General features: G+C 43.2%; 2 protein-coding genes across 2 annotated transcripts in view; both read right to left on the reverse strand.

Annotated features, from left to right (window-relative positions):
* LOC137647207 (WD repeat-containing protein 3) overlaps window positions 1-8222 on the reverse strand; it is a 145060-nt gene extending 136838 nt beyond the window's left edge. Inside the window, exon 1 of the mRNA XM_068380541.1 lies at window positions 8030-8222. The gene's annotated coding sequence lies outside the window, so the exon portion shown is untranslated. The remainder of the gene's footprint in view (window positions 1-8029) is intronic.
* Window positions 8223-18353: 10131 nt separating this feature from the next.
* Window positions 18354-26394, reverse strand: part of LOC137647209 (BRCA1-associated RING domain protein 1-like) — a 44602-nt gene continuing 36561 nt past the window's right edge. Inside the window, exon 9 of the mRNA XM_068380545.1 lies at window positions 18354-21740. Coding sequence (XP_068236646.1) covers window positions 21399-21740 — 342 coding nt within the window. The 3' untranslated portion in view covers window positions 18354-21398. The remainder of the gene's footprint in view (window positions 21741-26394) is intronic.

A 26394-nucleotide genomic window follows, 5' to 3' on the forward strand; every position in this document is an offset into this window, starting at 1 on the left:
GAGGTCTCAAAAGACCTAAGGAGGTCCTGTAGATCTTTGTTGGAGGAAAGATCCAAGCCTCTGTGGCGGAAAACCGCTGCCAACATACTTCTGTAACCCTTGATCGTAGGAGCTGATAGGGATTTTACGTTCCTTAGATGTAACAGGAAGTCAGCAATCTGGGTTACAGTGGTACTGGTTGAGGAAAACTGCATTGGCCTTGCACCAGCTTCGGAAGACTTCCCATTAAGACTGATAGACTCTGAGAGTGGATGTCGTCCTTGCTCTGGCAATCGTTCTGGCTGCCTCCTTCGAAAAGCCTCTAGTTCTTGAGAGACTTTCGATAGTCTGAAGGCAGTCAGACGAAGAGCGTGGAGGTTTGGGTGTACCTTCTTTACGTGAGGTTGACGCAGAAGGTCCACTCTAGGAGGAAGAGTCCTGGGAACGTCGACCAGCCATTGCAGTACCTCGGTGAACCCTTCTCTCGCGGGTCAGAGGGGAGCAACCAACGTCAACCGTGTCCCTTTGTGAGAGGCGAACTTCTGAAGTACCCTGTTGACAATCTTGAACGGAGGGAATGCATACAGGTTGAGATGGGACCAATCCAGCAGAAAGGCATCCACGCGAACTGCTGCTGGGTCTGGAATCGGAGAACAATACAAGAGGAGCTTCTTGGTCATCGAGGTAGCGAATAGAACTATGGTTGGCTGACCCCACAGGGCCCAAAGTCTGCTGCAAACATTCTTGTGAAGGGTCCACTCTGTGGGGAAGACCTGACCCTTACGGCTGAGGCGATCTGCCATGACATTCATATCGCCCTGAATGAGCCTCGTTACCAGCGTGAGCTTTCGATCTTTGACCAAATGAGGAGGTCCCTTGCGATCTTGAACAACTTCCTCGAATGAGTCCCTCTCTGCTTGGAGATGTAAGCCAAGGCTGTGGTGTAGTCGGAGTTCACCTCCACCACCTTGTTAAGCTGGAGGGACTTGAAGTTTATCAAGGCCAGATGAACTGCCAACAACTCCTTGCAATAGATGTGAAGTGTCCTTTGCTCCTGATTCCATGTTCCCGAGCATTCCTGTCCGTCCAGTGTCGCACCCCAGCCCGTGTCCGATGCGTCCGAGAAGAGACGGTGGTCGGGGGTCTGAACAGCCAAAGGTAGACCTTCCTTGAGAAGAATGCTGTTCTTCCACCACGTTAGAGTAGACCTCATCTCTTCGGAAACAGGAACTGAGCCCGTCTCTAGCGTCATGTCCTTTATCCAGTGAGCAGCTAGATGATACTGAAGGGGGCGGAGGTGGAGTCTCCCTAACTCGATGAACAGGGCCAGCGATGAAAGTGTCCCTGTTAGACTCATCCCCTGCCTGACTAAGCATCGGTTCCTTCTCAGCATGCTCTGGATGCATTCTAGGGCTTGGAAGATCCTTGGGGCCGACGGACAAGTCCGAAAAGCTCGACTCTGAAGATCCATACCCAAGGAAACAATGGTCTGGGATGGAACGAGCTGAGACTCCTCAAAATTGACCAGGAGGCCCAGTTCCTTGGTCAGATCCATAGTCCATTTGAAAATCTCCAGACAGCGACGACTTGTGGGAGCTCTTAAAAGCCAGTCGTCTGACGGAGCCGGACACAAGATCATGATACTGCTGCACAGTCTGTAAACTGTCAATCATGGGCAAGCGAGGAAGTACAGTGACAACCCGAATCTGTCTAGACTATCTGGGTCGTACAGACAACTCCTTAACGGGTTGCTGAGGTTGCCGCACTGCGTCACAACAAGTCCCTTCTGTTGGTTGTTGAACGTCTTCCCCGTGACACATTGACTCCGTAAACAAAAAATCCTCTAACAAGGACTAAGCTTGGACTGCATGTCATGCAACACAGCTCAAGGTCTATGGGAGCAGGTGTGGTAACAGACGGGATTAGCGGCTGAAGTGGAACCATTACCTTCCCTGTAAGCATGTTATGCTTAAATAAAAGTCCATAAGAGGTTATGCAGCTAAAGGCTCCCTCCAAATGACAGAGTCCTCAAGGGAATATCAGAAGGAGGGAGAAAAGAACTTTCTCATCTACAGGGACCTTATCCTAGAAAAGCTAAGTTCTCTGAGTGAGGGTTCACTGGTGCAAAAGCAGCAGACTAGAAGGCAACGTTATGAAACTGCTTGACAGTCTAGTGAGTTGGCAACAACCCAAGATATGTTGAGAAGCATGCGGTAAGGTATGCAGAGCATGATGAATGCAGAGTATGCTGTATGCAGAGCATGCTGTATGTAGAGCATGTTGTATGCAGAGCATGCTGAATGCAGAGCATGCTGTATGCAGAGCATGCTGAATGCAGAGCATGCTGAATGCTGAGCATGTAGTAAGCAGAGCCTGCTGTAAGCAGAGCCTGCTGTAAGGAAAGCAGAGCGTGTGCATGGCGTTTAACATTTCTCAGAAATTCCATGACCAGTGCTAGAGTGCTTTATGCATGCTTGCATGGGGTTTAAAAATCAACATAATGTTTACCTTACATTCATAACTCATGATTCATATTTTTGCCATGGTTTGAAAATGGAGGTAAGGTATGCTGAACAGCAGAGTCAGAACGAGCTGGAACAACAACAGTGGAAGGTGCAGAAAGTTCCTGTTCCTGTGGTATGAGTGGAGCGTGAAGAGACCGAGGTTGCGCAGAACAAGGTAAAGTTCCCGCAAGCAGAGGTGTCTGAGGCGCAGGATCAGGGTGCACGGGTTGAGCTCGGTGCAGCAGCTGAGGAGACTGACTCACAGGTGGAAGAGGTTGTACCTCCACCGAGAGTTGCACCACCGGTGGAGCAGCCAGGGGAGGAGGAGGAAGAGTGGAGTAATCCTCCTGATCCCAAACCGAAGGTTGCCTTAAAGAAGGCTGAGGCTGAACAACACTGGGAACAGCGAACACAGAAAGAGGTTCAACATCGTACGCCTGGCAGATGGTGCTGCGACTGGGTGCAGCGAGTGCAGGCGGGTTGAGCACAGGCTGAACGGGTGCAGGTGGAGGTGCAACACTCTCAGCCCGACACTCACGCAACAGGTCCGAAAGCTGTGCTTGCATGGACTGTAGTAGAGTCCACAACATCGTACGCCTGGCAGATGGTGCTGCGACTGGGTGCAGCGAGTGCAGGCGGGTTGAGCACAGGCTGAAAGGGTGCAGGTGGAGGTGCAACACTCTCAGCCCGACACTCACGCAACAGGTCCGAAAGCTGTGCTTGCATGGACTGTAGTAGAGTCCACAACATCGTACGCCTGGCAGATGGTGCTGCGACTGGGTGCCGCGAGTGCAGGCGGGTGCAGCACAGGCTGAACGGGTGCAGCCGGTTGGTGCACCACCGGTGCAGGCGGGTGCAGCACAGGCTGAACGGGTGCAGGCGGTTGGTGCACCACCGGTGCAGGAGGAGGAGGAGGTGCAACACTCTCAGCACGACACTCACGCATCAGGTCCGAAAGCTGTGCTTGCATGGACTGTAGTAGAGTCCACAACATCGTACGCCTGGCAGGTGGTACTGTGATCAGGCGGAGCGAGCATAGGCGGGGGGAGTGTAGGCGCACTCTCAGCCCGACAAACTGATGACTGAGGAGAGTCAGAGCTAACCCAATGACTGCATCCGGGTTGTTGAACTTTACTTCGTACGTCTGGCATAGGTCTGGACTTTACGTTTAAGAGGTCTTGAGACCTGAGACCAGCGTTACTCTGCCTTTATTTTCTCCTCTAAATCTCTTCTGCAGACGAGCAAAATAAGGGCTCAATCGTCTGCGGGTGGGAGTGACGGTCTCGGTAAGACACGCCCACAACCACCGAGGATACTTCTGTGCGCCGATCAAGGCCTGCCGAACCCTTTGCCCTTCGACATTGCTTCTCCCCTGGGCTTGGGAGCTTGCAAGAGGTCCCGGACTGGGAGGACGACTGGCGCGCACAAAAGTACCCTCACGCATAACACTGACATACTTTGCGCTAATCACTTATCACTTTGATTTCTGTTTGCACTTATTTCACTGAACTCGAAACTTTAAGTGGTTTGTACCTGAAACACGCAATTCTATCCTTCTCAAAAGTTAGTAATTGCGAAAACAGAATTACAATGTAACAGAAAAATCTAATGAAAGAAAATTCAGTGGCTGGAAAGAGACTAAACACTAGATCACTCTAGAAACGTTTAGTTTCTTCCCCTAAAGAGACTAGGGATAAGAGCAAAACGATAACGACGTTACTCGTACGCCTGGCAGGCTTGAGGGAAACGTTTATCCTCTTTCTCCCTCCGTCTCTATCTCTCTCTCTCTCTCTCTCTCTTGACTTAGAACCTGAGAGAAGAGCCCAATCATATATATCGTTAAAACATATTATTGTTAAAGGAAAAAACTGAAATATTTCCCAAAAAGAAAAGTTCCTTATTAGGATCAAAACCATTAAGTTAAGAAAGAATGAACAAAACGCTAGACACGGTTACTCTTACTGCAATGTGAAACCGTGAACATTCTTTCTCTATCGTAACGATAGAGTGCAAGTTGAAACGTTCTGAACGTCAACAACTGCCGAGACAAACAAAACGTTAGTTCAACTTTGAAAAAGTACGAGACTATCAAAGAAATTCTTTCAAGACCTTAAAATAGCATAATATGTTAACAGGTAAAACCGAAATGACGGGCTCACGATAATTAACTTCGGTACCAAGAAAAGACCGCCTACTATTAGGAAGGTCGAATATAAACAAATATAAAAATTAATTTTAATAAGTTTATAATAAAAGGAAGTTAATCGAAGAGGCCTATAAGAGGCGGAGAGATATAAAATAAATCTATAACTTTTGTTAAGCAAAATTAAGAAAGAGAGTCTATACTCTCTTAGACACCAACACTTCCGTCTAAGGGAAGGGTCGGCCATTGAAAGGTGAACGAGAGTTCATACTCTCTTCGTCACCAAAATTAATCAAATTAATTCCAAAAGCTAACTAAGCTAAAATAGAAGTTTCCAGTAAAGCGACAGCCGAAATCAAAGAGAAATACTTCACCAAAGTCGTGAAAATACTCCAAGAACATAAGCGTATCCCAGAACGTCTTGTCAGAAGCACGACAGAGGAATAATTGAGGAGGTGTCAACAAGAAGTACTTGAGTACCTGGCCACAGGTGGCGCTGGTAAGTACACCCCCTTCTAGTATTGTGATAGCTGGCGTATCCCTCCATAGAATTCTGTCGGGCAACAGAGTTGACAGCTACATGATTATCGGGTAAGTTTAATATTGAAAATTGAATAATTGACTAGATCTTTACAAATACACTATTTTTTTAATTCCAAATACCACTAGCAGAAACCTCTATTAACGAAATTACAGATTTTAATAAAAAATACTAGTTTTGCTCCTTTTCTCATCAGAACACATCATAGGAGCCTCCTTCTACCTCGTAGTTCAGAAAAGCACTGATAGGTGATTCTTCTGCCATAAGTTTCTTGTTTGAATAGACTAAAGGGCCCAAACTTTTATATTTTAAATCTCTTTGTTATTTATTTCCAATATTGGAATATGCAATATAATCATAGCTCTTATTTTATTGATCATGTTAATAATAAAAGATTAGGGTAGAAACACGTTTGACACATTTAGTCTGATCATTAGAAATGGAAGCTAAGTCCATGTTCGAACAGATGCGGGAGAGCTACAAAAGAATTGCCTGGGAAAATTAAAGACAAAAAAAGCGGCAGGACCAGATGGCCTAAAACCCGAACTATATAAGGCACTAGGAAAAAGCAAAATATGTCTTGAAACCTTACAGAAATGTTATCAAAATGAGTTGGACGAAAAAGAAAAACCAAATATGTGGAAGAAGTCAAGAACAAAGATGATTGAAAAGAAAAGAAGGCCAATGGCAAAAGACTTAAGACCCATAGCTCTATTAAATATTTCTTATAAAATATTCATGATGATGGTGAAAGAGGAAATAGAAAACCACATAAGAATGAATGAAGAAGACAATGAATGTCAAGCAGGATTTACAGGTGGAGGCAGGATAGAGGACAATATCTTTATATTACAGTATTGTGTGGAAGAGAGCTATAGTAACAAGAAACCTCTAATAGTAACTGCGATAGACTTTAGCAAAGCATTTGACTCTGTAAAAAGGGAGGTATTAATAGAAGTTTTAAAAGAATATAAAATTAACACCAAAATCATAAGTGCAATTGCAAATATTTATCAAGGAGATACTACGGGCATTGACTTAGGAGAAGGTATAGAACAAGAAATGGAAGTTACAAGTGGAATTAAACAAGGTTGCACAGGATCAACTTCACTTTTTAAACTGATTACGTATATTATCATGAAGAAAATAGAAGAGGAAGGAAACGGTTTCAGAAATCAGTTAATAAAGATAGAATCATTATTTTTTGCAGATGATGCCTTAATAATTGCACAGGATATACATAATGCTAAGCGTAACATTCAGATATTAGTAGAAACTAGTAAAAAATGTGGGCTGGAAATTAATAAAGAGAAGAGTAATATTATGATTTACAATATGAAAGAAAAGCCAGATAACATAGAGGGAATCAAAGTAGTAGAAAGTTTGACATACTTAGGAATAAAGCTAGACAATAGTAGGAATATATTTAAAACTCAGAAAAGGGTAATGATAGAAAAGGCACAAAAATTAGCTAATCTAACATATTCAGTTATAGAGAAAAGTTGCAATAAAGTGATGATAGGAAAAACGTTCTGGAAAAGTATTGCTTTACCATCTATTTTGTATGGAACAAATGTTATAAATCTAACAGAAACTGAAATAGAGAAACTACAAAGAATAGAGAATGGGGTATATAGGAAGATTTTAGGTGCCACTAAAAGCACAGCTAATACTGCTCTAAGAGGAGAGATAGGTGCATCTTCTATGAAAACAAGGGTGATGGATGGGAAGCTGCAGTACTTAAATCGTACCCTGAATGGAAAGAAGGAAATACTGAAAATAATTATCCAGGATATTCAAGAAAAAGAAGGAAGATGGTGGAAACAACCTGCAAAGTATTTGGAAGAATTAAGTTTAGGTATAAGACAAATAAGAAGAATGAACAAGGCAGAAATAAAAACGGAAACCAGAAAGTGGGATACTGAAAAGTGGAAAGAAGAAATAGAAAGTAAAGTGAGCCTAGAAATATATAGAACGTGGAAGAAAGAAATTAAGGAAGAGTTAATTTATGACAATACATTTGCTTCAGTGATATTTTTTAGAGCAAGAACTAATACGTAAAAACTAAATATTGTAAATAGACACAATGGAGGGAATGTAAACTGTAATTTTTGTGAAAATGAGGAGGAAGATTTGATACATTTTTTGTTATTTTGCCAGGAATATAGAAAAGAAAGGAATAAAGTAATTGAGCTACAACAACCATACGAGGAAGACCCAAAGAAAATAGTAGGATTATTTTTATTTAGTGAAACAAATATAGAAAAGAAAAAAGAAGTATTAAACATAATGTGGAAGAAAAGACAAAACAGTACAAGAAGATAAGCGTTAGAGGCGCCGTTGTAAAGGCTATGCCTCACCCCGGAACCTGAACCTGAACCTGAACAACTCGCCCCTTTGTTAAGTATGTATTCACCCTTGCCCCCCGTTAGGTATGTAGGTAAGGACACGGCTTGTAGGTTAGGTTAGGGGGAAAGTATAGGTTAGTTGATGTCCATTTCTAATGAGCCTGTGAGGAACTGGCTGCTGATATACAAAGGCTCCGATTCTTCTGTTATTTTACCTGTACAGTAATACTACAAACATACCTCATAAATATTTTTGGTTAAGGGACAAAACATTGCAGAAACCTACAATTTGTAAGATGGAGTGGTTAACTGACTCCATACAAAATCCAGAGGATATATGTATGATAGCGGCCACCTTATTTTCAACTTTATCGGAAACTTGAATGGAATAAAGACTGTTCAGAATGTTATAAATACCCTGGGTAAGTACTTACTATACCGATATACAAAGATTTTGAAGATATAAAACAGCATAAGATCAAAATTTTACGGTAAATGTCTAAAATGAACTTACCGAGTTTTCTCGCCTACACGAATAAATGTACACTTGAAGTTATCTGTAAGTTGTAGACACTTGAAGGCGACTTCAATTTATTTGGTGTTAAATCCCATTAAAATAACCACTTACACTAACAATTATATCAGAAAAGAATCTAAATTCACAGCAACTTCCAGAGAAACACATGGATTTGTTTAGCGAGTTTTTGACTGGTGGTGGCGGTAGTAGTAGTAATGAAACTTCCATGGTAAAGGCATATTTATACCGGCTCCCCACTTAGATAATAATAATAATAATAATAATAATAATAATAATAATAATAATAATAATAATAATAATAATAATAATAATAATAATAATAATTATTATTATTATTATTATTATTATTATTATTATTAAAAGCTAAGTTAGTTCCTTTGGTTGCTGCAATCTCACCATCCTTGTAAAATAAGGATGAGGGATTTAGGGGAACCTATAGATCTATCTGCTGAGTCATCAGCAGCCATTGTCTGGCACTCCTTGGTTCTAACTAGGGTGAAGAGGGGGCTTGGGCGCTGATCATATGAATATATGGTTGGCAATTGTGACATTGAGATAATAATTGTCCTAAAGTAAATCACTATTTTGACGCTGTTACTGTTTTTAGAATGATATATTGTTAATTTATTCTATTCATTTATTTATTTCCTTTCCTCACTGGGCTATTTTTCCCTGTTGGAGCCCCTGGGCTTATAGCATCTTGCTTTTCAAACTAGGGTGGTAGCTTGGCTAGTAATATTAATAATAATTCATGGAATTTGGGCCGCGGAGGCCATTCAACAACTAATTCTCTTTCTTCATTTCTAAACCAAATACTTTGAACCCAGGTATTGTTTATATGTCAAATAACAAATAGATAATGTAAGAGTAAGTGATACCCTACATACTATGTACAATGATCAAGTGACAGTAGAAATATTTAAATAGTTGTATTGCACATATAAATAGAGCCTATTGAAAATTATGTCATTAAAATTGCACTTTGATTAGAGCCAAATTAGTGCTTTAAATCAGATAGAGAACAAATGCAAATAGCCTTAAAGCTCGGAGTGTATATTCTTCATTGGTCTTTTTCATTACGTTTACTTTTTAATGACCCCCTTTTCAGCATTCATTACATTTTGTATGTTTAAATATTCATTGATTACTTGTTCTTCACAATTTTTTATTAGTCTTTCTACTTCCTGAGACAACTAATTGAACAGCTGGGGGAGGGGGGGGGGTAGCATATTCTGGGCTTTTTTCAACAACTGTGAATTTAACATTTGTTTGTCAGTGTTCTGTGTTTATTTGTGCTGTCAGTGATGTGTTTTTGTGGGCCTTTTGAACATGTAACCTTTTCATTACATAAAGATATTTCATACTTAGTTCATACTTTAGTAAGTGCGCATTTATTCATTATTGATTTGGAAGCTTTATTGGGATACTTTAGAGCAAAGGATATATTCCTCACCTCTTCCACAGATTAAACTTCAACCATGATAAATCTGATGAAGAATACATGATTGAAACTTCAGGGACTTGATGCATTATATTGGCTTATCAAAAATTTGTTAATTACTTTCGGGTAATCTTTAGGCATTTAGGAAACAATTTCTTCCAAAGAATTACTATGATGAACAAGAAAAGGACTAGGGGCTGGTGCATTGTGGATAACATTTATTACTTCCTTCTGATATACTGTCTTCATCCTGGCCAACTGAGTTGATTGGTAACGTCTCTGCCTGGTGTTTGCCAGTCGGGGGTTCGAGTCCCGCTCAGACTCGCTAGTCCCATTAGTGTCTGCAACCTTACCATCCTTGTGAGCTAAGGTTGGGGAGTTTGGGGGAGCCTATAGGTCTATCTACTGAGTCATTAGCAGCCACTGCCTGGCCCTCCCTGGTCCCAGCTTGGGTGGAGAGGAGGCTTGGGCGCTGATCATATAATATATGGTCAGTCTCTAGGGCATTGTCCTTCTTGCTATGGCAATGTCACTGTCCCTTGCCTCTGCCATTCATGAGCAACCTTTAAAAACCTTTAAAACCTTTAAATGACTTCTCAGCCTCTACAAATACATTGGTGGCCTGATTTATACCTTGTCACAAGGTAGAATAGGCCTACTTTCATTATAAATAATAAATTCACTTATTTCTCAAGAAATTAGCTGAAATTATATCGGATATTCTTCTACCCTTTTGCTCTAAATTCTCCAAAATTTCCTTTGCTCAAGTCTATTTATTAATATACAGTATACTTTAATACTTTTAGGTGTGGTGGATTAATATCTCTTGGTATATAAGTATCATACTTTTTTTTTTACTTTCTAGTCTATTTTTTTTCCCCTAGTTTCCCTATAGTGTCCTGGTGAAATAACAGTCAAAGTTTGTCAGCTGCTATCTGAAAAATTTATTACAGTACAGAACTTGTTAAGTCATATTTATTTATAGTTCTCTCCTTACCTTTTAAAATCCCACTCTCTGCTGACTCCTGCCTTGTTTCAACAACCTCTGCATTAATTTGTATTTCACTATTAGATCAAATATTCCTTTATAAGTATAAAACATAATTCACTGTGCAATAAAAATTAAAAGCACCTGTCTTTTTAGTATATTTTAGTCTTTTTTCAACAAATATTGCTTTAGAAGTAAAAACTATACTGAAGTTCCCCGTTCACTAAAAATTTTACAGCACGTTTTATCTAATCTTTCACTGAATTACCCTCTTCTAATTCTACTTTGCCAGTAGCTAATTTAACTTTGAGACCAATTACTGGTAGTGGTTATATATATATATATATATATATATATATATATATATATATATATATATATATATATATATATATATATATATATATATATATATATATATATATATATATATATATATATAATATATATATATATATATATATATATATAGTATATATATATATATAAATTTATATATATAATATATATATATATATATATATATATATATATCAAAAATTTTAAGTAATTTTTATTTTTCCTAACATACTTACCGAGAATTACTTCCTTAGGAGGGTCCTTGACCTCTCTCAATCTCGACCAAGATTTCCCGCGTTACCCCCCCATCTCGCTCCAGATAGTTTCTACCCCCGCCGCCAGGATAAGCCCTGCGGCCCGGATTAGGGCAGGTCACTGCTTTCCCGGGTCAGGATGCTCATTAAATTCGCCGTTTAGCCCGACCCGGCAATGGAAGAATGGCACTCGGGGACGGAAGGGAGGGCCATTACCCGGAAGTAATTCTCGGTAAGTATGTTAGGAAAAATAAAAATTACTTAAAATTTTTGATTTGTTCCAACACGAATACTTACCGAGAATTACTTCCTTAGGAGACTTATACTTTAGGAGGCGGGAGAGCCATTCTGCCACTTGGTCTGGCACATGGTGCCTGGAGGGCTACGGAATGCGGGGGTACAGAGAGCGGATAGGGGGTAACAGCGGAAACCTTACGCTTATATTTTAAGGCTTACCTCTTCACATCTTCTCTACTGAGTCTTCTCCTGAAGAAGTAGGGACGAGTCTATTCACTGTTGGGGATGTCTTCCAGCCTGCCGCTACACAGCTTGGAGGGCGGCGATGACTGTCCCAATGAAGAATCCATCCAAAGACTTTCTTGAGTAGTCTTTGAGATAGTGGGCCGTGAAGGTCGACTGGTGTGACCAAGTGCCGGCCTGTAGGATCTGCCCCACTGCCATGTTTCTCTCAAAGGCCAAGGAAGTGCTCAGGCCTCTGATGTCATGGGGGCGGGGAGTGCCTGGTACTGCCACCTTGTCTTCTTCATAAGACCTAGTGATGACTTGTCTCAGCCAGAAGGAAATAGTGTTCTTGGACACTTGCTTCTTATTAACGCCTGAAGAGACGAAGAGGTTCTTGGCACCTGGGCGGAGATGAGCCGTCCTTTCCAGGTATTTCCTGATCGTCCTGACTGGGCATAACTTCAGGTCTCCCGTATTGCCTGTCTTGGGGATGGCCGGAATTGAGAAACCTTCAAACCTCGGGTCCCAGACTGCTGGGTTCTGAGTCTTTGCTACAAAGGAGGGTACGAACTTGAAGGATACCTCCCTCCACCCTTTGGAGTGTGCCACGTCGTAGGAGAGACCGTGGATCTCACCTACTCTCTTAGCTGAAGCCAAGGCTAGCAAGAAGACTGTCTTGAGGGTGAGATCTTTGTCCCCGATATCTCTGAGTGGTTCAAAGGGAGGACGACACAACATTTTCAGGACCTTGGCCAGGTCCCATCTGGGCACTCTCCTGGCTTGAGGAGGACAGGATTGTTCGAAACTTCTAATCAGCATCCCTATGTGTCTCGAGGTCCCCAGGTCGATGCCTTTCAGGAGAAAGACTTGGCCTAAGGCTGCTCGTACTCCTTTAATAGCTGGGATTGACATCCCTATTTTATCCCTAAGGTACACGAGAAAGTCAGCTATGTCAGGGACCGAGGCTTTAAGAGGTCTTATGTGTTTTGCCGCGCACCACTTCGTAAAGGCGGCCCACTTCGCCTGGTAGACCACGGTAGAGGATTTTCTTAGGTATAGGGACATCCTCTTAGCTGTGGAGGAGGAGTACCCCTCCTTCTTCAGGAGTCGCTCGATAGTCTCCAGGCGTGAAGGCGAAGAGAGAGAGGGTTGTCGTGGAACTTGAGGAAGTGAGGTTGACTCAGTAGATCTGACCTGGGGGGCAGAGGCCATGGCGGGTGGCTTGCCAGGTCCTTCAGATCCGCGAACCACTCTCTCTCCGGCCACCAGGGCGCTACCAAAGTCATCTTTAGGTTTTGGGAGGTTCTTACTCTGTTGAGCACTTGCCTTAGCAGCGTGAAGGGGGGAAAGGCATATACGTCCAGGTTGTCCCACCTGTGCTGGAAGGCGTCTTCTAGGGCTGCTCCTTCGTCTGGTACCGGGGAGCAATAAACCGGTAACTTGGCGTTGAGCTTCGTTGCGAAGAGGTCCATCACCGGGGAGCCCCAGCGTTGAAGGATGAGTCTGGCCACTTCTGGGTGTAGGGACCATTCCGTCCCTACTATCTGACCTATCCTGCTGAGGCCGTCGGCTAGCACGTTCCTTTTCCCGGGGATGAACCTTGCTAGCAGTGTTACCTGGTGCTCGTCCGCCCAATGCAGGATGTTTACGGTGAGGTCGCACAGTTCCTTCGACTTCATGCCACCTTGTTTCTTGATGTAGGCTACCACCGTGGCGTTGTCGCACATTAGGGCCACGGTGTTTCCCTTCAACCGACTTGCAAAGTGCAGACATGCCTTTTGTACTGCTTTTAGCTCCAGGACGTTGATGTGGAGTTGCTTTTCGGTCTCCGACCAGGTCCCGCTTGCTGTTTCCTCCCGCAGGTGGGCTCCCCACCCTAGGCTGGAGGCGTCTGTGAACAGGAGAAACTCGGGGGGACAGGACCCGAGGGGCATCCCCTTGAGGGAGTTCGACTGGCATCGCCACCAATTTAAGGCTGCCTTCGTGTCCGGAAGGACCGGAATCGATGTTTTCTGAGAGCCTGTCTGGGACCATAGAGCCTTGAGGTTCCATTGTACGGGTCTGAGCCGTATCTTCCCTTGGGGAACCAGCTTCTCTAATGAGACCAGGTGACCTATCAGCCTCTGCCAGTCTTTCGCTTTCCTGGGAAGCCCCGACAGGAACGGCTGAATGATCTTGATGAGGTTCTGTATCCTGTCTTCCGAGGGGAAGGCCTTCCCCTGCACGGTGTCCAACGTCATCCCCAAGAACCCCATTCTGTTGGATGGAGTTAGGTTTGATTTCTCCAGGTTGATAATGATTCCCAGACTCCTGCAGAACCGGAGGAGGTCCTTTCCTTGCTCTTCCAAGAGGGCCTTTGAGCTGGAAAGGAGCAACCAGTCGTCCAGGTATCTGATGAGGCGGATACCTCGTTCGTGAGCCCATACTGAGACTGTCGCGAAGACCCTCGTGAACACTTGAGGGGCCGTCGACAGTCCGAAGCAGAGGGTCCTGAACTGCAGGATCTGGGAGCCCCATTTTACCCGGAGGAACTTCCGACTCGACGGGTGGACCGGAATCTGGAAGTAGGCGTCCTTGAGGTCGACCGTCATCATAAAATCTTTCTCCCTCAAGGACATCAGGACGGATTTTGGGGTGTCCATCTTGAAGTCCGTCTTCTTGACGAACTTGTTGAGGGCCGACAGGTCTATCACCGGTCTCCACCCCCCCGTTGCTTTCTCCACCAGGAACAGGCGGCTGTAGAAGCCTGGCCCTGGGAGGACTTCTTCCATGGCTCCCTTCTCCAACATGGAGGAAACTTCTTTTTGCAGGGTAGCCCTTTTCAACGGGTCCCTGGGAGCTAACCATTCTGTCTGGGTGGCTGGAATAAGAGGGGGTGGATCCGCTATGAAGGGGATCCTGTAGCCTTCTTTCAGGACGGACACCGTCCAAGCATCCTCCCCATGCGTTTTCCATGCTTGCCAATAAGGTCTGAGGCATCCCCCAACCCGAGGCCTGGGCGGGAGTAGGGGGCCTCTCCCTCTACCTTCTCCTAGAGGGGCGGCCTGATCTGCCTCTCTTCGAGGCGGAGTAACCTGACCTGAAGGAGCTGGCAGAAGCTGGAGCTCCCCTGCAGGAGGGCTGTGGAGTTGATGCCCAGGAGGAGGCGGGGGCGTCCCTCCTCGAAGAGCTGGGGATAGCCTGAGGGGTCACGGCACTATCCGAGACTGACCTCCTGTAAGGAGGCCTCCTGGAGGATGTTTGTTTGGGGACGTTGGCCTCTCTCCTCTTGGACACCTTCTCCATCAGCACTTCTAGTTCCTTCAACGGAAACAGGGACTCGCCTCCTAGGGGTAGGGTACGAATCACTCGAGCCTCTCTGTCCGGGATTTTTCTTGTCACTTTGGAAAGCACTGTGTCCCACTTTCGAAGGACCCAGTTGGCCGTCAAGGAGAGTGCCTGATAAGCCATAAACTTGAGGGCTTTCCCCCCGGAGGTGAGAAGGTCCGACAGGAGACCTTGTTGCTCAGGGTCGTCGGGGTCTGTGGAGGCCTGTACATTAACCAACGTGGAGGCCCACCAGTCCAGCCATGAGGAGACGTTAACCATATCTCTTGACATCTCCTCCATCATGCCGGCTTCAGAGGGCGAGAAGGACACAGGGGCTGAATAGGCCCTTTCGTCCGAGCCGCCCTGTCCTAGGATGTCCAAGGCTGGGTCCACCCTACAGGGGCCTGGGCGCCGTCCTTCCGGGATATAAACTTTGCCCTGTAGTTTGAGACCCTGGAGGAGTTTGGAGGCACTCTGGGACTTGGGGGCCTCCGCACTGCTGGCCACCAAGTTGTCGATGTATTCTTGTCCCAGTACTAGGTCTGGGGCGAGAGGCAGGGCCAGGGAGGACTTCGGAAGGACGTCACGGTGAGTATATCTCAAGAGGCTCAACCTCCAGGCATTCACCTTAGGCGCCGAGGGTTCCGGAATTCCATGGAACCTTCTGACGAGGCCTACCACCCTTCTGTAGGTGGAGTCCTCCGACGGGGAAGCCTCGCCTCCGTCGACCGAGGCCTCGGCTTGGCGTAGGGGCGCCGTGCTTGGGCGGTAAACTGGCCGTTCTCTTCTCGGTCCCAGGGAGGACGTCCCGCAACCGTAGGGCACCCCGTACGCGGTTGGGTCTCGCCGTAGGGCGGGGGCCACCGACTCCGGGAAGCCTTTCGACTGCCCCAAGGCTCTGGAAGCGGAGGACACGGTCCCGGTGGGAAGACCCGACCCCGGAAACCGGTCCTTCCTGCTCGACGACCGCCCCAGCTGGGCTGGTTCGGTCGGGCTGTCTTCTCGGAAGCGCGCTTCCCCCTGCTGGGCGGGGTGAACCGGAGGCCTCGAGGACTTGTGCCTAAGAGCGAGGTCCTTCCTGCGTGGCAGGTCGAGCGGTTCTAGGTTGTATGTAGGCAGTGACAACCTAGAGGCTCGTTCACTGGACCGAGAGTCTGGAGAGCGGTGCTTTCTGGACTCTCCTGAGGGGACGTAGACCCATTCGCCGCCGGGAGAGACCTCCCTCTTGTACTTACGGGAGTGAGAGCGTGGGCGCTTCCTGTTGTGCCGCGACCTCGACCTGGAGCGGGAACGATCACTATCGGTCCGCTCTCTCTTCCGGTGCCGTTTCTCCCTGCGTTCTCCCCCGGAGGATGAGTCTGCTTCCGAAGAGTCCGAGGGTGCCACGTTCCTCGCGTAATGACTGCCCGAGTGATGCGCGGGGGAGGCTCTTCGCCGTCGATCGTCCGAGACAGGGTGCTGGAGGAAGTCCTCGGGAACTGCTGTAGAGATCGAGGGCACCGAGTCTACTCTGTCCCTGCTAGGAGGCCAGGGACCCAGGGACACGTCCATCCTTAGCGGTGACCTCCCCGGAGTCTTCGGCAATTTCCACCCGAAGGCATCGCTACTCGGGCGACGAACTCTAGCGTGGTTGTCCTCTGGCGGGGGAGAACCCGACGCACCGGCCCACGAGGGCGGGGGGGAGTCTGAAATAGCCACACTGCCCCACACTGGGTCTTCTGAGGAAGCGTGATCCCCTGCCACGTGGCCCGATTCCCCCGAAGCACTAGCGGTCCTTCCGTTCTCTCCAGAGGGGCCAGCCCTTGGTTCCTCCCTCACACTGGGTTCACCGGGGAGAACACTATGGCTAACAATAACACTGGGGGCTTGTTGCCCACTCCTCTGCGAAGGAGACGGAGAGGCCGAGGCTTCGTCGGACCGATCACTGACCGACTGTAAAGAGGACACGCCACTCACTTTCTTGGGGGAACGCTTCGACGACTTCTTTTTCTTGGTACTATACCGTACCCACTGAATGCCGTCCCAACTCACGCACTCGGGACACGTGTCCGAGGAGGAACAAACTTTACCCCTGCACGTGGAACAAAGGGAATGAGGGTCCACTTCTGGCTTAGAGAGGAAAGCCCCACACGACTTTCCTGCTCTAGGACCAGGACAACGACGCACATGCTCCATCGTTCGCACACGAAGGGCCAACACTAACGAGTTACAGGAACACTGGATATACGCAAGGGGAACGTACTGAGAACACTTTGCGAAAACGCACTATCGCAGAAAAAACACAAGTCCCCACACTGGAAACACGTGGGATCACAACGCGCCAAAGGATCGAGAGTTAAGCGAGAGGGTGAGATGTTTCACATCTCACGACCAAGAACTTAATGGGCATCCTGACCCGGGAAAGCAGTGACCTGCCCTAATCCGGGCCGCAGGGCTTATCCTGGCGGCGGGGGTAGAAACTATCTGGAGCGAGATGGGGGGGTAACGCGGGAAATCTTGGTCGAGATTGAGAGGTCAAGGACCCTCCTAAGGAAGTAATTCTCGGTAAGTATTCGTGTTGGAACAAATATATATATATATATATATATATATATATATATATATATATATATATATATATACATATATATATATATATAAATGAGACAAATTAAAAGAAAGTGCAGTTAGTATACTGTATTCCTATGTTATCAGTCTAGATAGTTTGCTGGTCAATACTTTAATAATTTTCATCAAAACTTCACTATCCATTTGGCTATCATATTTGTTTCTATTCTTTTTTTATGAGCATATTTACTCGTAATTTTTGCTTATTAAAGGTCTGAATCACATTAAACATATTCCAGATAACTTTAAAATTTATTTACAAATATTTTGCTTTACGATTTACAGTTTTCTTTTAAAATATCTTAATATCTTTAGACATAAAAAGTTATCCATGTAAAATAAAGTCCATATTTTTAGAAATATCAAATATACTGTATACAATGAATTTTTAAATATACAAAATACATAGGCTATTTCATAAGCAAAAACTAACATATCTTTAATTCTACGGTTTACGCAAACCAAACTGTGCCTGACCAGCATTATAAGCAAAGAACTTTGTAGAGGTTTGATTTATTTTATAATAATAAAAATAATAATAAATGCAAATTAGAATGCTATTCCACATGTAGCCATCATCATGAAGCTTCAAAATCTGGTTCTGCAGCCTGGATACATTGTACAGTATTATCTTACATTATGATTGCTCCAAAAATAAATTTTTACTGTTTATAATTACAAAATCAACTTAAAATGTTTGCTGTTCATTTGTAGTTGAAACAAAGATAAAATAAAACAGAAAATGGAAGATAAAGCCAATTCACTGACTGTTCCAAAGTACAGTAGGCCTATACAGTGTTCCAAAGTACAGTAGGCCTATACAGTGTTCCAAAGTACAGTAGGCCTATACAGTGTTAGTTACATGGTATTGACAGTTCCAAAGTACAGTAGGACTATACAGTGTTCCAAAGTACAGTAGGCCTATACAGTGTTCCAAAGTTCAGTAGGCCTATACAGTGTTAGTTACATGGTATTGACAGTTCCTAAGTAAAGTAGGCCTATACAGTGTTCCAAAATACAGTAGGCCTATAATGTGTAAGTTACATGTATTGACAGTTCCAAAGTAGGACTACACAGTATTAGGCACATGTTACTGACAGTTCCAAAGTTGACCCCTCTCAGAAACTGAGGGCCATTTTCTCTGACACCTTAATCACCACCATCAATTTTTAGGTTTCCCTCATCTCCTTTTTCTAACACTTCCCAGCTGATCACTCATCAATGCATTATCCTCAGTTCCCTCAAAATGACCCCTCTCAAATTAAACATACCCATCCTTCTACCTACGGTACTCTTCATACTACTTTCACATTCTAAATATAAAATACATCTTTATTCCTTTCATTTCTACTCAACCTCTACACATCAATTTGATCAAGGAAACCTGGATCAATCATTCTTTCATGCATTTCCAGGTTGGTTACCAGACTCTCAAGTTTCCCTCCTACTTTTGCACACAACCTGCCACCTTAATTTCATCTATTCTTTGATTAATTTCTTCTCTAATTTTGAAATCATCCATTATATTTACATTTCATCAAACCAAGGCTAAAATCTCCTTAGACATTGCATCTTCTTATATGATATTCATTTGCATTTACTTCTTAGTAAGAAAACAGTCTAATTCTTCCTAAAATTCTTATCAACATCTGCCATCTTTTTATGACATTACATCAATTTCTCCCTCATCCTCTATCCCTTTACACAATATTAACTTTTACCTCTCAACTGTACATATAAAATTCTTCTTTCTATAAATTTCTTATTTCCATATTCAATTATTCGTTACCTCTTCCCGCTCTCTTAAAACCACATACACTTTCTATTGAATTTACAATTCCATCCTAGACTCATGCACTTTTCATATTCACCTTTGATTTCCTTGTTTTTCACCCACTTGCTACTTACACGCTTTTAACTTTTTCTTGTCAAGCTCACTTGCCTTCATTACTATCACAGCAACAATCCTCCTCTTCCTCCCCTGATTAAACTGTAGTTTACTTTTAAAATTTCCATTAGTTTAAATACAGTATTAGATTCTTATTAAGAGTGCACCTGGATCAAAATTCCACCAATCCAGTAGTTTTATTAATATTTTTTGGGGAAAATAAACACAACTTATGTTTAAAATGGCTAAAACGTGTGGCAGTACTCTTCTCAAACTGAATATCCATACAAATATGAATTTTGTCATCAAAACTGATTCAGCAATTTTAGAATGTTCTTCAGTTGATCTTTTGCAATTAGCTGTATCATGAGACTGGGAAATAGACAAACACTACAAGTATTTTGACTGTTTGACCATATGACAATAAAAACAGAGGAGTACAGTACTTTGTTAGGAGAATAGTAAATAATTAGACTAATTGAAAGATCTATTAAATCATGGAGAAAGGACAGAGATAAGTCTTGGAATGGATGGGAATTCAGGTAGAAAAATAACAGAAATGCAGAAAGAACTTGTTGCATGTCTAACCATGTAAATGGAAAATATGACAAAAACAAAGTACAATACTTATATTACGAATCACACTCAGATTATTTACTATTAATGGTTTATTTACTATTACTAGTATATTCAAATATACTTTTTGCTATTGAATATGCTAAATGCCTATTCCTTTCTATGCCTCAATTACTTCTTGAACTATTGCTTTCATTATCTAAGGGCATTCTACTCTATAAAAGAATGTAATTCAAATGAATAGCCTGTTTCACTTGTGTCATAAGAATGTATATTAACAATAAAAATGACATTCAATTTACTAGAAGAAAATTTTCTGCTGTCCTCTCTATTTGGTGAATCACCCTACCTCTTTCAGAGCAATGTTTGTTATCCCTTAAAAAGAAGAACATTAACACAAACTTTACAATACTGGAGCAAGCTTGTTTTGGACAGCCTCGTCTAGGTCTTCATCTTGATATAAAAGATACTGCATATCCTAGGGCAAGGTGGAAATCAACATATTTATATCAGTCTATTCATCAGTCATTCGATTAATCAAGTAAAGTGCTGCAAAAAGGTTGGCCATGGGTTGTTTTGGGAACATCAAAATCCCTTTAAATGTTTATGAGTTTTATATAAAAACCACATTATTCTATGTTGGATAACCAATTCAGATATATGGTAGAATCCAGTGTGGCAGTAACAGGTAATTGAAGTCAGAAACAGTTTAAGACCATACCTGGGACAGTTAAAATTATGACACAGATAACTACGAATCACATCAGAATTAAATGATTAAGCCCATACGATCTATACCATAGCTCTTATCAAGAATGCATGAATCCCAACAATGTTATCCTGAACTGCTCGGAAACTCACTCACTGCCAAAGAATGTTCAATTAATTTATAAACTAATGACTGAGTTTAACAACATAACCTACTTGGCTCTAATGAAGTTCAGGTACTGTAATGGGACTCTGAATAATCAGCAAAGCAGATAAGCAATTATATAATGTATTCTTACCATACCTGGTTATGAGTTCTTACATATAGAATTTCATGAACAAACTAATACAAAAGTGAATACTTCACTGTTGATTTAAAACAATTTACTACCTCTACCTTAAGTACTATCATAAACATAAAAAAAATACAGTAAAACAAACTGCTAATTTGAAGACAATATAGAGTGTACTTTTAAATAAGTTTGTAATGAAAATCAAACATTAAAAACCACAAATCAACTGCACTACTGTATGTACATTTTAATGAAACATCTAAGTTATACTTTAACAAACATTCCGTATCTCTTTAAAAGATGTTTAGGTTAAGAAAAATAGATTAAAAACAAGAAAGAATAACTTTCAAACTAATCTTCACACACTTTGTATAAGTGTACACCAAACACATTGTTTGGTTTTATAAAGTTACCCTAAAAATGGCACTTTTTGTTGATACAGTATACTGTAAGGCACTGTTAATTTGAGATAAATAAAACCTAGGAAGCATGTTTGGGTGGTACCAAAAGACTAAATGCCTCAATGCATTTAACAAACCATGAGATTGGAAGGGTTTTAATGTGTTCCATATTATACTTAATTTGTGGTTCAACAGAACCTTCTTGATACAATATGATATGTGAGCAACTACCTAATGCGTCATCAGGTTGAGTATGGTAAGGTACTGTTCTCATACCTACAGTGGACTCAGGGTTAGGTTCCCGGCCTAAAACCATTCCATTTCCTGCCTTGATCAAAGACTCGAGCACTTTCTTGTTACGAAATGGATAACTGAAGTTTCCCCATAGGAATATATGAATGCCGCTGAACAACCCTGGACGCTGGAAAATACACAATTAAGTAAATACTTTTTGAATACAGTAACACCTTGGTAGTCCAACATATAAAGGGGGAACAATTTATGAATTGACAAAATGATTAAATTACCCAAGGTAATTTACGTTAGGTTAGGTTGGGATAGCAAAGTTTATATGCAAAGGTACTGTACTTTGTTTAATGAAAATAAACTAAATTATTGTTATTAAAAATTACGCATGCAATATATGTGTAATGTAAAGGCATTTCATCCATACAAAGAAAGAACAATACCAAATATGTACAAAATATCTAAAACATCAAAATATCGATGATACGACAAGTACCAATTGGATTCAGAAATTACTACTGAAAAGATAGAAATGCAGTAAAGTCGTAATGCAACACATCATCCTCCTTTTAACACTTAATAATAACAGTATGAACACACTGAACTCATCACCAATTGCAAAATATCAGAAGTTTTGTAACAACATTTTACAGCACAAACAAATATGGTGATTGAAAACAAAGAAAAATGAGCCTGTGAAATTTTATAAAACACTCTTTAATCCTATGATTTTACAAGTAGAGCATACCCAACTGTTTTTGTTATTCAGTTTAACCAGTTCATTTCAGTATTATGGGTTTATTCAATTAAATGGGTTACTGAAATCAACAGCTTTTTATATAAACTGTATATTTTTAAATATTTAACTTAGCCGGTGAATATATAGCTGCAACTCTGTTGCTCGACAGACAAAAAACTGTACAAAAAAACTCGCTAGCGATCGCTATACAGGTTGCGGGTGTGCTCATAGCGCCAACTGTCGGCCAGATACCAAACTCTATGTAAACAAAGACTCAATTTTCTCTCTGTCGACGTGTCGACAAGACGTACTTTACTCGCTGTTGAAACCTGGAGTTTTTCCCATCATCTTTGGTGAAGTACTATATTCTGGTTTGAGCTTTCACAGTGCAGGTGTTTCATCTTCATCTTAAATCTTGAACTCGTTTTGGATAGATTTAATTTTTGGTGACAAAGAGAGTATGGACTTTCTTTGACTTTTAAATGGCCGACCCTTCCCTTAGACGGAAGTGTGTTTAGGCTTTTAGTAATTATCTTATCACGTTATAAATTAATTATAGATTTTCCTCTTCGATTAACTTTCCATTTTATAATAAACATAAAAAATAAATTTTAATGTTTTGTTTATATGCGACCTTCCTGAGAGTAGGCGGTCCTAACTTGGAAACCGAAGTTAATCAACGTTGAGCCCTTTAAATCATAAATAGCTTTTTAAGAGCTAAGGATTTAAAACTTTTTAAATGAAATATTTTATGAAAGATTTTCTTTGAATAGTCTTCGTACTGTTTTCAAAGATGAACTAACGTTTAGTTTATTTATACTTTGCAGTTTGCGCTCTATCGTTACGATAGAGAGAGAGAGTATCACGGTTTCACTTTGCAGAAAGAGTGAATCGATTCTGACGTTTTGTTCATTCTTCTTTCAAAGCTTAAATGTTTTAAATTCTATTTTAAAGGAACTTTTTAATTGAAAAACCTTTCAGTTTTTTCCTTTGGTCAAATAACATGTTTTTTTGACGAAATGTAATTGGGCTCTTCTCTTAGGTGCGAAATCAAGAGAGAAAGAGAGAGAGAGAGAGAGATAGAGACGGAGGGAGAGAGAGGAGAGAAAACGTTCCGTTCAAGCGGGTAACGTTGTTCTCGAGTTACTCTCGTCCCTAGTCTCTGTACGGGGAGAAAGGATAAAACGTTTTTAGTTTGTTATTCTCGTCCCCAGGCTATGTGCGGTGAGAGATTGAAAACGTAGTTTTGAATGAACTAGCGTTTAGTCTCTTCCCCAGCCACTGAATTTTTTTATCTTAAAATATGTTTTCTGTTTTTTGCTGGTATTAATGAGCTTGCATTATACGACTGATTTCGCAATTACTACCTTTTGATGAGGGTAGAATTGCGTGCTTCAGGTAGAAATCAGTAAAAGTTTCGATTTCAGTGAAATAAGTGCAAAACAGAAAATCGAAGTGATAAAGTGATATTGCGCAAAGTGTTACAGTGTTGCGTCCGAGGGTTCGTCTGTTCGTGCCTGTCGTTCACCTAGTCCGGAACCTCTTGCAAGCTCCCAAGCCCAGGGGAGAAGTAATGTCGAACGACTTATGGGTTCGAGAGGCCTTGATCAACGAACAGACGTTTCCCTCTATGGTATCGGGTGTATCTTACCAAGATCTCCCCTACCATAAGGCGAGAGAGACGTTTTTTCTCCTCGTCATCCGAAGGCTTTTCGCATAAGAAACCTGTAGCAAGGTTTCGAAGCCCTTAAGCGAAAGTCAGTCCTTTCAGGACAGGTCCAGCATCCTGGTTGCAACCATTAGGACAGCTCTGACCCTATGCAGTCATCGGAAAACTGCTCGCCGCCTAACAAAAGCGTAACACAGACTCCGAGAGTTTTTTTTTGTTGGCAAAGTGTTGCGGTCACAGACGTTACCCTCGTCTCTTACCACAACCATTTCCGTTGATCCTTATTGGGTTGTACGGCAAGACATGCAGAATATGCTTGCCTCCCTTATGGAAGACTATTCTGCCGATTAGTCCGTTGAGTCTAGCCGTTTATCTCATCGATATCCTGGCTTTCAGCCAACCTAACGTTCCTTTGTGCTTACTGTTGACGTTGGCGTAGCTAAGTCACGTCAGTCAGGTTGTTTAGAACCACACTCGATGCAGTCTCGTGTGGATTTTCAGCCACATTTGGACGTTAGGCCACTTGCTGATGCTCCTGTTGACGTTCAGGACGTTCGCTAACAATCGGAGTTGACTTGTTTTGACGCTGTGCGTCAACCTCCGCATTCTAGAGTTGTTTTGACTGCTCAGTCTAGGCAGTCAAAGCAGTCTCGAGTGGACGCTGTGCGTCCTCACGCACCTGTTGTTGTTGACAGTTCAGTTGTTGACAGTTCACAGACTGTCAAGCAGTTACATGACGTTGCGTCCTGGTCCGCTACTAATGCACCAGTGCGTGTGGACTCTGCTTGTAAAGCATTGCCACCACGGTAGGTCTCTCCCTTGCTTGAGACTCAGCTTTTATCGGACAAGGTTCCTGTAGATGAGGAAGTTGCTGTTCCCCCTCCTACTGATATTCCCTTGAGGACTCTGTCAGACGGAGAGGAGCCTAAAGCTGCTTAGCCCTCTATGGACTTTAATCAAATCATGAGGATTTTTTTAAGAATCTTTGTTCGGATCTTTTTGTAACTGCTGCTCCTCGTTCGCCTAAACGTCAGAGCTTACACTAGGCCTAGCTACTTCGAAGCCGTTGTTTATAAGCTAGTGCTCTCTCGCTCTCCTAGAGAGCTTTACGTTTGCTAGGCGACTGGTTTATCACCAGGAGGGGTTTGGGGAATACAGCCTTTGCTTTCCCTTCTTTTAAACTGGCTTATAGAGCGAGAGTCTGATATGACACGAGAGAAGTTCTCGGCTTGGGAGTTCAGGCCTCTGCCCAGATAGACTTCTCAAATCTCGTAGACTCTCCCTGGCGCCTGGCCAGGAGACGCTCCAAGTTTTTTACAGGTCAACTTCACAGCTGTTTTCGAGCCTTTGAAGTTTTGCTGTACTATTATGTCATGCATAAACAAGGCTTTCAGGGATGGAAAGCGGTACCGCCTCAGTCGCTAACCCCGTCTGTTGCCGCACCTGCTCCCGTAGACCCTAAATGGGCTTTGCTGCAAGACATGCAGTCCAAGCTTGCGTCCTTGATAGAGGACTTTAATGCGGAGAAGGTTGCTGCTGAACCTTCTGGCCAACAACCTTCCAACCGGTCGGTTGTGCGTCCTGTTGAAGCTGAGGTAACCTTCTCGCGTCTACCAGTTGAGGTGGTTCCTCCACCGATGCGGCCCAGTGTGGGTTGCCAGCCGCACGTTGACGTTAAGCGACGCTCGGAGGTGGTTGTTGACGTTCAGGACGTTCAACAACCAGCAGAGGTGACTTGTTTTGACGCGGTGCGTCAACCTCAGCAACCCGGTATGGTGTTGACTGCACAACCCAGACGGTCTAGACAGTCTCGGGTGGACGCTGTGCTTCCTCGCGCACCCATGGTTGTTGACAGTTCACAGACTGTGCAGCAATTCCATGACGTTGCGTCCGGCTCCGTCACGCATGCACCAGTGCGACCGGACTCAGCGAGCCAGACGTTACCCACTCCGTTGCCGTTTCCTCATCAGTTTTCGGATGAGGAACTATCTGATGAGGACGTTGCTGAACAACAAGACGATCAGCCCCCAGAATAGATCAAGCCCTGCTATCCATCCAGATGCTGAAGAAGGAACGCTGCTCAGTCAGGCTGTGGATGAGTCTGGTGGGGACGCTGTCATCCCTGGAACAGTTTGTATCACTAGGAAGACTACACCTCCGTCCTCTTCAATACCATCTGGCTTTTCACTGGAAAAAGGACAAGACGCTAGAAGCGGTCTCGATCCCGATTTCCGGAAAGATAAAGTCTTGTCTGACTTGGTGGAAGGACAATATCAACCTAAGAGAGGGTCTTTTCTGGCTGTTCAGACTCCCCACCACGTTCTCTTCTCGGACGCATCGGACTTGGGCTGGGGCGCGTCACTGGACGGTCGGGAATGCTCAGGTCTGTGGAACTCGAGTCAGAGGAGCATGCATATCTAC

Source organism: Palaemon carinicauda, chromosome 9, assembly GCF_036898095.1.
Source record: "Palaemon carinicauda isolate YSFRI2023 chromosome 9, ASM3689809v2, whole genome shotgun sequence".
Classification (NCBI taxonomy): Eukaryota; Metazoa; Arthropoda; class Malacostraca; order Decapoda; family Palaemonidae; genus Palaemon; species Palaemon carinicauda.